The sequence below is a fragment of the Clavelina lepadiformis genome, chromosome 4 (assembly GCF_947623445.1).
Source record: "Clavelina lepadiformis chromosome 4, kaClaLepa1.1, whole genome shotgun sequence".
Lineage (NCBI taxonomy): Eukaryota > Metazoa > Chordata > Ascidiacea > Aplousobranchia > Clavelinidae > Clavelina > Clavelina lepadiformis.
This window is the reverse complement of record NC_135243.1, coordinates 23130474-23144467: the sequence shown is the minus strand read 5'-3', so window position 1 is coordinate 23144467 and position 13994 is coordinate 23130474. Positions and strand designations below refer to the sequence as shown.

General features: G+C 38.0%; 2 protein-coding genes across 9 annotated transcripts in view; one reads left to right on the top strand and one right to left on the bottom strand.

Annotated features, from left to right (window-relative positions):
- The window catches only part of LOC143452557 (uncharacterized), a 45897-nt gene that overhangs the window by 5112 nt on the left and 26791 nt on the right, over positions 1–13994 (bottom strand). For all 8 annotated transcript variants that reach the window (XM_076953576.1, XM_076953577.1, XM_076953578.1 and 5 more), the window contains 2 exons: positions 450–620; positions 84–251 (listed from right to left, as the gene is read on the bottom strand). In XM_076953576.1, coding sequence (XP_076809691.1) covers positions 84–251; positions 450–620 — 339 coding nt within the window. The remainder of the gene's footprint in view (positions 1–83; positions 252–449; positions 621–13994) is intronic.
- LOC143453122 (uncharacterized) lies at positions 9395–12110 on the top strand. The gene is made up of 2 exons (XM_076954279.1): positions 9395–9776; positions 10506–12110. Exons 1-2 carry the CDS (start codon positions 9577–9579, stop codon positions 11698–11700), a joined length of 1395 nt encoding a protein of 464 aa, XP_076810394.1. The 5' UTR covers positions 9395–9576; the 3' UTR covers positions 11701–12110.

Here is a 13994-nt window from a genome sequence, read left to right as displayed (position 1 = left end):
CGTTAAACGATGCAGGAAAATGACATGTAACATTCGCTTAATGACTTCTGAATAAAAAGTATACGAAACCGCTGCTAGATTACCCGCTCTTGCAGATGGGAGTTTTCCTTCTGTTCTTCCTTCAACTTCAACCTAAGCTCCTTGAGCAATTGTTCCACGTCTTCTAATCTCTTCTGCTCCTCCTGGTGAGCGTTGCGGGTCCGGGAAGTTTCGGATGAGGCGTTGTCAAGTTCATTCGAAAGGGCGTCGACCTTGTTAAATTTAATGTGCATTTTAGCGGTTAAGCTATGAACTGAGACACAAAAGAGAGAGGGATTTGCTCAGTTATAAAATATGTAAACCACTGCTGAGACCAGATTCAAAATTGTCTGCTCAGTACCAGAAACCTAAGATCCTAACTGTGACATCATTTCTAAACATAGCTCAAATTTTTAGTTAAGTTGCAGCACCTCTCGTTGCAATCCTTCTTTCTCGTGCTGTGCGGCCTTTAAAAGATCGTTCTTCTCCTGCAAATGAGACTTGAGTTGTTCAAACTGTTTTTCGCTCTCAGCCATGTAGGCATCCATTTGTTCCAGGGAGGCCTTCTCGGTCGTCTGCTGGATAGCAGTGAGCTCCTCTATCTGTCATAAAAAGTGGAAAAACGCTTTATATCGACGTAATGCACCACAATGGTAGTGAAATGATAGAACAGTTAGTTCTTAAAACATATGAGCAAAGACAATCACAATTGTTGGGTGGCTTAGCAATTTAAATTAATATTATTTGCAGTTTTATCTCGTCTTCGTGAAGCCGAATAAACTTTATTTATGGCGGGAATAACAACACCTGAACTTTGCAGAGATGTCAAAGAAATGATCGTAGATGTGTTTGAGGACTGGCAACGCCTAACCTATGACATTTTGCGTGGAAATGACACATACGTAAGCGTATGGATCGTAAACATATTGTTATGGCCAATCCAATCTTTTGAAATCAAAGGCCTATCTACTGTACATTGCGTAATTGTACATACATTGCTATAGAAACCGGCGAACATAAGGAAAATTTAATGTAAAGACAAGCGAGAGAAACTGCACTTAACGAGATAGATGAATGACATCATGCTTTCGACTTGTAGAAGAACTAAATAGGTTGCCGAGCAACGATAAAGTTTAACTTGGAGTACCATGAAATTACTTTCGGCAAACGCTCGTGTCTTGTTTTGCAGTTGTCTCCAAAGCAGTCACTCGTCTCAAAATCACGAAGACGAAGCCAGCTCCGTCTGCGCAAACACTAACGCGTTTCGCGACATTCCACGACAAAATAAACAAACAAGATAGAAAAATATTGACCGATAGCACCAGAATTGAATTCGATTAGTATTTACCTTTTTAATTGTGTAACTTAAGCGGCAGGCGAAGAGATTAATTACTTTGATTCGTTACACATCGAGATATAAAATAATGAGCAAAATGTAAATTACAGCAGCAAAGCCACCGCACGAAGTTGCTGCCAGAAGAACAGTTCTTAGAATAGCAGTCGCCATTTATAACAACGAACGTATCATTCGAGACAACCTTTAACAATGAGGCGCCTGGATTTTATGGGTCTCTACCTGTACCAAAGCGCATAAATAAGAGCAAACTTTTCTAAGACGCTGGCGCCGTTTTATGATTGCGGCAACGCTACAAAATGATCGTAAAACTTTGCAAGAGGTCGGAAATGTTGACAGTGACCGAATAGATAAAGGTTTCAGTCAATAACAAAATGGCGGAGATCGTATTTCGAAAAGCGTGATTCCTTTTTGAATGATCCCTGCAATAATTTTTGCATTACAGTGTAAACTTTCATTTATAGGAATATGCATCTTGTTTTTGTATTAGCGTTTATATCTACATTTTACATAAGGTAAAATTTATGTCGCGTTTTTAACTTTCTTACTGACGTATTGGCTGCGTTATCAACTTTACGACGTCCAGGTTCTCCTTAGTATATGTTTAAGATTAACGAAATCGCACGTCAAAAACGCTGTAGTTTAGTACAGTACATGTTTGATTTACTAGAAGAAAAAAATTCACTCGTCTATTCTCGTTAACAACACAAGCTAATCTTTACACAGAAACACGAAAGAAGTAGTATAACCCGTTAACAAAACGTATTATGACGTAATAACAGAAAACGGTTTGGAAATAATTTAGATTCCAATACAGTTAGTAGTAAAACCTGTGTCGTCATTAGCTGAATAAATAACTTAGTATTGTGACAAGACACGGGGTTTTACGATCAAAGTTAAGAAAAACTATTATTAGCGAATGAGTAACGCTTAATGTTTCATATGAGAATAAGTCGAATAAAGAAACGAAATATGGATAAAAGAAATTTTACTCAGTTATAACATGGATCGCATGTCAATATAACGCAAGTTTTATTGGGATAAATACGTTGACATTTCACGGGTAAGACAGAAACGCTTTGTCGAAACCTAATTACACAGATAGATTTACAATAATGGGGTAAAGTGATTCAATAATAATTTCAAAAATTTTGATGCTCAAGATTCAACTTCGCTTGTCTAACAACGACGGACAAGCGATAAGTTTAACGGTGTCTGTATTTCCCCTGGATTCCTATTTCTTCGTCTTCGGTGGATTAGTAGGTAATTTTTATCCCTTTGAAAAAACTTACAACAAAATCGAACTAAACATTGTTCTCGCATTTCTATCAAATACGCCGCGCTTTGTGAGATAATGCCCGCTACAACAAAGCCAAATCGTGTTTGTTTAAGATTTAGAAACTATTTGTGTGTTAATATTTCCAGACGTGTGGGACGCAAACTTTACTAGAGGTAGGTGAGTCGGCCTTTCTAGAAAACCTGTCAACAGTCAATTACAAAACATTGCACAACAAATGAACATTGAAGACTTTGCCAAACGAAAAGTCCGAAATAAAAGCCGTTACACTAACCAGAACTAAATTATGATTATTGTAAAAAATATCAACAAGCAATGCAAAATATCAATTCCGATAAAAAGCTACATAAAAAGGAGATGTGAGCTTTAGGACTTAAAACTATTAAATTTTCCAAAATAATTTTAGATACTCTATAGCAAAGAAATTGAAGTACATTCACTTGTTAGTATTCACTTGTTAGTGAGAACTCTAATATCACTGGCTTGCAATTCTGCAGGCGAAACTTAGTTTACGGAAGTAATAAAAACAGTGAGGTTTTGCGAAGATTGCTACAGTTGCAATCCGCTAAGGCACATTACCGGTGCCCAGCGATCGTGCATCATACGTCACTGATTTAGCAAACAACATCAGTTTACTTATATGGTCAAAACATCCCGTTTCAATCCATTTAATCATGTCCTCCACCCGGCATTTATGACGACATAATGAAGGCAATTCATGTCAAAGCGCAGTCTGTAGGGCAATTATTCCAACATTAAGGCAGGTGATAGAGCTATAAATGAGCAAAAGAAATACGAGCAAGAGACAAAGTGCAAATATGCTCAAGGAATATTCGTGATAGCAACATCACCATGTACGTCACTGTTCCTAAACACCGATGATGAAAGGATTAAAATGAACAAATAAGCTACCTAACAACATCATAACCAAAACAAGTAATAAACCGGTACATTCTTCATTATTTTGTAGTCTGAAAAATGCTAACTATGACACATGACGCGTTCCATTAATAAAATATCATCGTCATATTCCGGAATGCCACATTCTCTCCAGTCTATTGGTAATAATTGAGAAATTGTTTAATTCTGGTAACGCGTAGGTTTTACATGGGTTACAAAAATGCTTCCTCAGTTTTCCGAATAATAAAAATTTATCAAATACAAGTTTCCCCAAATGAGTAATAAACCTTCCATATACGGAAAAATGACCTTAGTGAAACCTGGACCATATGAAATAAATTAATACGTAGTTTGTGAAAATAAAGTTATGCTAATATTAAAAAATGTTACTATCTCCTTTGATTATATTAGATTATATTTTTAAAAACTTGCTATGGTTACCATATAGTAAATACATACATACAGTCATACCTACATAGAATCTTATAGAAAACCAGAAAAAAATTCCATATTGTTTTGCTTTATTAAAAGTACTGCATAATTAAATCATAAAAACACGGTTGTAGTTACAAATATCATTTTAGCGGTTCTTAGTATTTGTTCATTTTAAGAAACTCAATTTGTTTTCAGACTCATTTTTAATCTCAACAAACACTTTTAAGAAAGGCTTTAAAAGGAAATTTTAATCAAACAATTGACAATGTAATAATCTTTCTCATATATCTCAGGGATGCTACAATTTACTGGTTGTTGCCACGAATTACTAAAGACGTCAACTTCTAAAGTCAATAACTAATTGAAACGTTAATTGAGCGATGAAAACAGAAATCGGGTAATTGAAATTTTGCACGGGCGCAAAGCGTGGATTAGGCTTCAGCATACGTCATAGACAGCGTTTTTTACTAGTTTAACAAACAAATAGGGAAATGCTACACAGGGTAGCCTTAGATCACACGTATCGTTTGATATAATAAACCATATTTTGATTTTCCGCTAAACAGTTTTAAATGACATAGAATTGACGTAGAACGCAAGCCAGACACTCGAAATGCGACAAGACTTTAAAGTCTAAAACAATGCGCGGCAGTCGAACAAAAAATGAATCATTGCACAGCAGAATGACTTGGCCAGTTCAATGTAAATGCTGTATTTCCATTTCAGCAATTTGATAAAACACGCCGAGTTATGTCTCTCACTGCAAATTAGTTCACATAAAAGGTTTGCTGGGCGAGCTATTTGACGTTGTTAAATTGGCGGCAAATAATCACAAAATAGAGACGGGGCGTAGCGTTAATATCACTGCAACTATTGAACATAAAATCAAAACCCACGCAAATGCGAGCCGTCAGACATTTGCTCAGAAGAGTTACGACAAAACGAGTTCGTTTCATGTCGAGAAAGATACAAAAGCACTCAGTTAACGAGCCTTCACTGATCGCTACAATCTTAATAATATGCAGGTTTCAATGTTTTACCGCAATTTAAAAGCTTGGCGCGGTTCATGTTACCATTTTGATGCTTGTTCTTAAATCAAAGTTAAATCTAAATTTAGAAACAATTAAAACATCGAAGGTCGCATCCCTCTTAATAAACTAATTTCTAAACTTGTTTTTCTCCCGGAATGCAGACATCGAAAAATCACACTCGTACAAGCTCGTGTGATCGGTCTAGTGGTTAATGCGTCTAAGCGAGTCAAGTTTCGCGACGTTGCCTAGAATGACGTTACGCACGACGTCACGCAAGATGATAAGGGCTGTTAGTTGCGTGGGAACTGGTTTATCGTGCTATTAACGGAAATGACGTAAGTGTAATATACAACTTGTCAGAAATATAACTTTACTACAAAACAAAATGATCCAGCATTAATAAACGAGCATCGAAAGCTATTAAAATGTTCTAAGAATTACCATCAACCGAGCGTCGTCTCTCGACGTTTCCATGCATAAAAAAGAAAAAGTTATAAAACTGAAAGTTTCAAAAAGCTGAACCTTTCCAAAGAGTTGTTTTTTGTCGTTTGTCGATTTTTTAAAGCAAAAGTGTCACTGCGTGTTTTATGGCGGGAAGGAAAACTTGACGTGACTGGGTCTGAATTTTTTCAGATAGTAAGGTTCAAAAAAATCCTGGTATGCCAGGCAAACAATACACGGATTACAAAATAATTCGTTCACTGTGACGTCACTCGGTACACTTTTATGAGCAGATAAAAAAGTTGAAAATAGCAACAAGCCCATACAATCACACCAAGTTAACGTTTTTATCTACAAAAAAGGACACTTCTCCTCAACGTAAAGGAAAACCGGAATTATCCAGTAATTGTAAAGAAACAATTCCATCAAATATTTATGCGAGGTTAGTTCAAAAATATTTTTGCCTTGTTACCTTTATTTTAAAACTAATAACCCGAAAAAGTGGGTGGTAGAAAGACAAAAACAAAATATGCATCTAACGGTAGAGTTCATTTGTAAAACATTCGTATACACTAGCCACAGATTGCTTTAACTAATGACGTATACTCCTAAATGAATGAAAATAGCTATGATCAACCCGCGGCCATTTTGAAAGTTTTCTGAGGCTCTGGTGTTAGTGTCGTTGTATTATAGCGTATATCTATGCAATATATATATGAAAGCGTAGGCGTATCAAAACGAGTCGTTGATTAATTATTATTTTATTCATTTACAAATTGCATTAGCGTCACACACGACGTCACGACGTCACAACGTCGATCCGTTCTTGTGCGTGTCGTTTGTGTGGTTAGTTTGTGGGTGGTAGTGTAAGTTATTTTTTGTGTAAATGTGAGGCCTGAAATTGAACTAGTGACTTAATGTTTGGCCCACTTAGGTATTTCCGTCGGACATACCTGAATTCAAAAGCCTCCTGTGCACACTCATTGAAAAAATTTCGTTACTGCAGGGACTTTTGGCGACGTCAATACGTTTTGGACAAAATTTTGTAAGAATTCTTATTTCGCAACGTTTGTTGGCGGACATGACGCAACAAAAAGATTCAAATAGGGCTCTGGAACGTGAGGTGAATAGGTTAAATTCAGCAAAACGTTGCCTCGCCCATTGCACGGTTCGATGCCCGGAAAAGAGGAGCTGTTTAAACTATTTTAAAGGAGTTAGCAAGATATAACGGTTTTACGGCTTATTAGTCAGACGCGCATTTTACACTGAACGTTTTTGGATTTTTGGATACAAACTCTGGCATTGAAATAACGTTAGAAAACGTGAGGTTTTGATATTTACATAGAAGGGAAATGGCTTTCTTGCTTTCAACAAGTTTTTTTTAATCTGGAGTATTTGGAAGAGCGCACGTTCTGCAAAAGCAACGGGCTTAACGTGACATAGGTTGCGATTAAGAATATCGCAGCACGATAGGGGTGGAGTTGGCTATTTATTGTGAAATACGATCCCAAAACAACATACGAGAATAGGGCAGTGAGTTCCACCCCTAAAATAAATTTCAAATCACCAGTGAACTACTGTCACAAGCCATATCAGCCAATCATAATCTTGCAAATCCGATAAAGGTTTGTTTTCTTTTGGATTCAATACTTTAATAAAATTTCCCAATTTGCATGATTTACCGAGAAGAGTTACCACTTACTATTTTCGTGCAGTAACACAGCTATTGTTTATCATAACAGTGGTATTGTTATCCAACAATTACAAAATATGGAGTGACTACTGTGATGTAAGTGTAATAACTACTAAGCACAACATGTTCAACGCGGGAAAACAAAAAAAACGTAAAGTATTGGCGAAGTTCTTCCGAAAGACATTTTTTCAAAATTTTTCATTTATCATGGGAATTAACCTTTGGAGGGGCTTCACATTATGGACGCCAAATTACCCAGAAATAGACCAGGTGCTAAACGACATACACTGCTATCTGAACAATTGTGTTAAAGAAATGCGTAGGCTATGGTTGGCCAGAGGGTTTAAACACTTTAAACCCCTTATCACGATACCAACAACATAAACCGTATCAGCGAAAGTCGTACCGGTAAGTATTTGGTGTTAAATTTCGTTGTCTGGATTAGCAAATCTCCACTTAATGCAGCTAAGGCCGAGATTACATTACAGATATGTATCAGCTTTGCACTGTGAAGTGTCAATAGGGATAAAAAAGTTATCAATCGTGATTTGTAGTCAAAGGGTGGCAGGAAAAGCGGATAAATAGGCTGAAAATGAAAGTAAGCAAATTGAAGTTGATCGGTTGGTTTTTAATCCATAAGAAACATGTTTTGCGTGAGTCAAACGATTTGAAACATCTGCGATTTGGAAATGGTTTCGCGATAGGATAAAACATGACCTAACTGAAGCCAAGCATAAACAACAATGCACGTGCAAATGACCTCACAATAGTCAATGGGGTGGGATTTTCTCCTTTATAGGATCGCAAAGCATAAGCTCATACCCCTCAATACTACATGAAACCTTATGGATATATGGACACTACTGCAATTATATTATTCGGCATGAAATGGCCAGTGCAATTATAGGAAAAGTAATACCAGTAAAAGGTTTCATTTTTGAAATGAGATAACCCAATCAATTAAGTATATAAATTGTACGCGCTATGGAGAAGTTTAGGTGATCCGTAAGAAATGTATTTTTACATTGCACAGTTTGCAATTGAACGGAACTGAATTAGCTATAACATCTTACAGGGCTTCAGAAAATCAAGACTGATTTTGTTACACGTTGACGTTACAGAAACACATCACCATATTATGTTGGATATCTAATCGCAATAATTGATTCTACTGCGTAACAAAAGCGAGACAAATTTACGACTTTCACAAAGAGCGAACAGATGCGAAATGACAACAATAAATATAGTAGAGTCATCCATAAATAACAACAAAGCGACCTGTCGATTACAATAACTCATCATCAAGCAAACTTGCTCGCGTGTAATACATGTTCGCAAAACAAAGGGTCGCGTTCCATTCGGAACCTTTTCTTGTTAAAACGGGTCTGCTATTCCACTCTGTAACGCGCATTGTTCAATAACATAACTACACGTGCGTAATAATAGTCCGCTTTTGAATAAACTGTATACGGGCCTTTATTGGTTTATATCCTTTACACGGCATGTTGCTGTAAATAATGCCACGCTCGTTCCAGTTTACGTTCGGTCGCGTCCTCTGAAAGGTTACACACAATCGGTGAATGCGCGGTATTTATAGGTGTACACAAACCGCGACACAAACCGCGACACAAACTCGCGTGTCGACTTATTGTACCTTTGGTAATCGACGCCGGAAATGCCTACTGTTGCTGACGTCAATGGTGACGCAATAATAAGAGCATCTGGACTAAAGGTAGTCGTTTAAAACAATGACAATATAAACGGTTTGGCGTTTTAAGGACATGAATAAGCAATTTTTGCGATAAATGATGGCAAAATTTTGTATAATAAATTCCAAGCTCCACAGCAATTTATTTAGAAACCTAGTCCAATTTTTTTTTGTATTAATTATTATTACACAAAATCAGGAATATTTATTACTATTTTAACCTGCATGCCAAAACAGTAATTAGTCATGGGATAATAAGAGACGCAAGTCTGTAAATCTGGTCATCTTTTGTTCATCTTACTGACAAAACGTTTTGGCGAGCAGATAACATCACACACACAAAATCTTATTACATGACCCTTGGCGTATAGGACATGACGTAAGGTGCAATTTTTCGCATATGATGACCGAAAGAAGTTTGAAACCAAAACCCGTTCTCTCTCGTTGTAGATAAAAGGTATTGAAATATTTGGGAAAAAATGACAGAGTGTTCTAGAGACCAAACATTTACGATCATGACGACGGAAAAAAGGCGATGCAGACACAAGACACGCTATAAAAAGCGCGGAAACTTGTTCATGTTCAGAAACAGCGGGACTAACGACCTAACGGCAGATCATTGCTTACAACAAAAAAAATCTTCTACAAAGAGCTTAGTAGTTACAAGTGTGACCAGGAGCAAAAAAAAATAACGCAAAAATGACTGGAATAAGTTCCAACGTGATCCGTTATGCTGTGATGCTGGCAATCCTGCTCGAAATTTCAATGAATGTGAACGCAGGAAAGTGTTCGTCTCACAGAACGAGCCGGAAAAATCAGGCGGCTCGTCTTCACAAACTTGCTTCAAATGAAGTGGTGGTGGAATCGACATACATGGGAGAATTGAGCGGTAGCCACAGGTAAGACAATGGCGGAAAATTTAATTAATATTTCTATAGAAATGAATGCAAAGTTCAAACACCGGCATAAGGTAAGCGTCCGAATGATAGCGTTTGATAACGCAAGCTAGATGAACTCCTTAGTCGCCAGACATAATGTACCTTGAACGCATAAAACTCATCTTAAAATGCTGCGTGTAAGATTAGCAATGTAAGCATTACGAAATAGCAAATACGAATGACGAAATACGACGTGACCCAAATGCTATGGGTAGTTGACATCTGCTTAAAAACGTCATCAGCTGAAGCACGTATTTCAAGGACACTTAAAATAGAAAAACGGAAAATCTTTGAAAACCTTGTGGCTTATAATGTATTGCATCAACCGTAAGTGTGTGAATGGGATGTGACAAGGTATGGGCTGGTCCGTACAACCGGTTAATGTTTAATCGCCTGATATATAAAGATATACTTGTGTGGTTACACAGACAGATAGTAAAAAAACTTCAATTTTATTTCCCTCATGTGAGCGTGGCATAATTGACCTAACCTACTTGTTGTGGGTAAACAATGCGATGGTTCCGAAATAACCTTAACAGCCTCTATACTATTCTTGTTATAAATAGAAAAAAAGTGCACGTGATAAGTCATCATTTGGAACGTTTTACGTTCAAAACTCGTTCAACTACTCGCAAAGAATTAGATTTGAGCTGAATCGAAAAATATTAACGCTTTTTTGTCTTTCTACAGATTCCTGATCGAACAGGTTTGGATGAAAAATAACGGAAGTCTGAAGCGGTTTGATGAGATTAGTGTTGATCCAGGGAGCTTCGCGTCGTGCTACGAGCAGCTCAAACTCCGAGAAACCTACATCCTCATGCTGGTCCCTATTGGGTCTGCAAGGAACCAGCTGAGCGCAATAGAAGCGCCAGTGTCGTCTAGGAGAAGAAAGCATCGACATGCGGTCTGGAATGGTCTTTGCTCCTCAGATGGAGGAGCGTGCCCGATGAGGATAACCGTTCCTCCCAGCACAGTCTTCTACGAAGGATGGATGAAAATCATCCAATGCAAGGTCGAATCCAGTTCTCCAGTAACGGAGGTCGTCTGGCTCAAAAACGGCAACAACATCGACAGTCACATTTATAGAAGCGCGGGCTTGTACGTCGATACAAGCGACAAAGAGAACAGTTATATCATGATCCAGTCCGCCAGTCACACTCACAATGGAAAGTATCATTGCCAAGCGAGAAACGCCGATGGCCAAATGGCCAGAGCTGAAACCAGAATCGCTGTTATCGGACCGCAAATGGACACTTACTTCACCGAATGCAAAGATACAAGTTACTGCTTTAACGGTGGCATCTGCAAACAGTCCATTGACGAAACAATGGAGCCAATCTGTCAGTGTCAGCCAGGCTTTGAGGGCTCAAGGTGTGGCGAAATGACCGATGATATCACAGCAGGCGTAGCTGAACCCGATCAAGGATCAGATCCTTCCAACCAGCACGCAAGCAATTCCGGCCTAAATCTTGCCGTTGTATTGCTGGCGGCTGCCCTCGTATGCGTTATAGTGTGCAGCTTTCTTTACGTAATGAAACTAAAAAAGAAAATATCGGGAAGCGACGACGATTATACCGCGGTAGAACAATGCTGCGGTCGAGAGCAGGGAAAAGTTACCACCAAAGTCTACACAGACTCCAGCAATGGTACATCTGTTGTCCGCTTAACAAAAACCGACGCTTCCCCAGTTGCATCCCGACACTCCAGTGCTGCCGCATCACCGAGCAGGAACAGCAATCAACTCCGGACCTCCTTGCTCCTCATTGACAACGAAATGTCATCTCCAGAAGGAACCGATAAGATGCAAAGCTCTCCGAGGAACTCTTCCAATAAACTTAGCCGGTCGTCCAGCGGACGTAGTAGGTTGTCGGCTTGTTCGCAGTAAATTCATAGCCATGCCATATATTTATTCATGCAACGCACACGTTCTTCAATTTAAAATCGTTTGAAAGTCGCTCCAAAGTTCCTCGCGCCTCTTACAAAGCTATATATTTATTTCCATTATTTGCACCATTGTGTCGTTATTTGTGTGTGTCGTAAACTCATCTCGGCGCCCATCTGTATGTGGGGCAAGCTAAATTGCTGTTGAAATGTATCGATGCTTATGAAATGTTACATAAAATCGCGCTGTAATTGCCATTTTACTGCCATTTTATTGCTACTTTTGACTTTGAAGTTCCTTGAAGTGTAGCTTTAAAGAGTTTTGTGTTTTTCTGTGTTCTGTCTATCGCTTATAATTTATATCAACTCGCTTTTGCTGATTTACTGTTTCACAATTAAATGCATTTGTCAAGATATGACATTTTTTCCCAGCAAAGACCAAAATTATGCACAACATATTCGTCTCAGTTAGGTAAAATGCTTATTAGATGACATTAAACAATAAACATGCTAATGACGTAATAGTTTAGGTTCTTAACCGTGGGATCATCCCGTTCTAAAACGACACAAAAACATAGGAAGGTAAGGACAAAGGTTAACTGCCATCTAAATATGATAAATACTCTCATTCAAATATTGGCCTGGCAAATGCTTGGCTACATGACAAACACGTTGACTGCGCAAGTTTAATTTATCATTGAAATCGAAGATAACACGAGCAGGGTGTAACCAATGCCCACATGTGGTCTGCAAGATACACAAGCAGCGAAGCATCATTACTATCAGCAACGAAAGCCGCTTATTTGCGAAAGCCTACACAGACATGAAAGTCCTGATCAATCCTAAAATTAATGTATTGAAAAGCGCACACAATATTTATTTATCATTAACCGGTCTATTGTTGCTAATAAACAATAATAAGCAAGAGATGAGTCATAATAGTGATACGAAGCAGCTTTACATTAACCGCGTCACGTTCCGCTGATAACTATTGGCCCTGAATAGGTTTAGGGAAAATAAAATCTATCTCTACGTGATGTTTGCAGATGCAGAATGATTTTGTATTCACAGGTGGCAGTTGTTGTAAGTTAATAATAGACGCCTGCATACGGCATGAATGCCGGAAGACTAGTGATAAGTGACCTGAGAATCGTGATTACTTTCACTACATGTCCTTAGCCAATAAACTATAAATTTCAATACTCTCACTGCAATTAGAAACCACAAGTTCAAAAGCATTAGCTTATTATGCGAAAAAGTAAGAAGGATATTCTTCGTGTGATGATAATAATAATAATAAGTTACTCGGTGCAAACACCGAGTCTTCCAACTACAGTCAGAGGCCGTGAAATTGGGGCAAAGATCAAGAAGCTTTGCCTGTAAACGTTTCTTATCACAAACAAGCAAACTGCGGCGTGATAGTAGTATCCGGCGAGAGGAATTCAATAAATCGGTAGTTGGAAAAAATTTGCGCTGTGTGAACACGGTTACGTTGTCCAAATAAACGAAAGCATTCTTCCGCAAAGCTCCAGAAATGGAGGGGTACTTTGAACTAAATTTACAGGAATTCTTCGGAAGAAATGCGAATTTATATGATGGGAAATTTCACAAGTTAATCATCAGATTACTATCCATACAATTATAAAAGAGAATCAGGTGCATGCGAGTCATGGGGTTATTTCCAACAATGCACTTTAATACATTATCGATTTTAGCTAGGACCCCGGTCACGAACAACAGTGTCACATCAATCAAATGCAAACACCTATACAAATATTATAATTTTTAAAATAAGGGCCTTATTAAACTATAGCAGGAAAGTTCACGCCGGCGCATATACACAGAATCCATGGACGAGATAATAGGAATAATAGGTATTGTTTGAACAATACTTAACACGAATCTACAAACTCCCAGCACGTTTGCTAAAGCACAAGCTGAACATCATCCTTTCACAACCACCCTCACACATAGATCTACATAAAACACCTGTGCATGGGTACATGGGCTTTTGTGTATCACGGCCCACAAAAAAAACGAAACATGGGAAATGAACCTATTTTTTATTACTGTAATTTATTTTTAACATGCACTGACCTAGCAACATGCAATGCAATGTACGTCGAAAGGACAAGAAGATCCACAGAAGTTATAGAAGAAAACACCTTTGATATGAACAAACAAGAACCATTTTGGAGACAAAAACTTTAACAGAACATTCAAATGACAATGCCTTTGATATGAACCAAACACCGTGGCAGAAAAAACATCTTCGAAAGTCTTCAGGCAAACCATGAA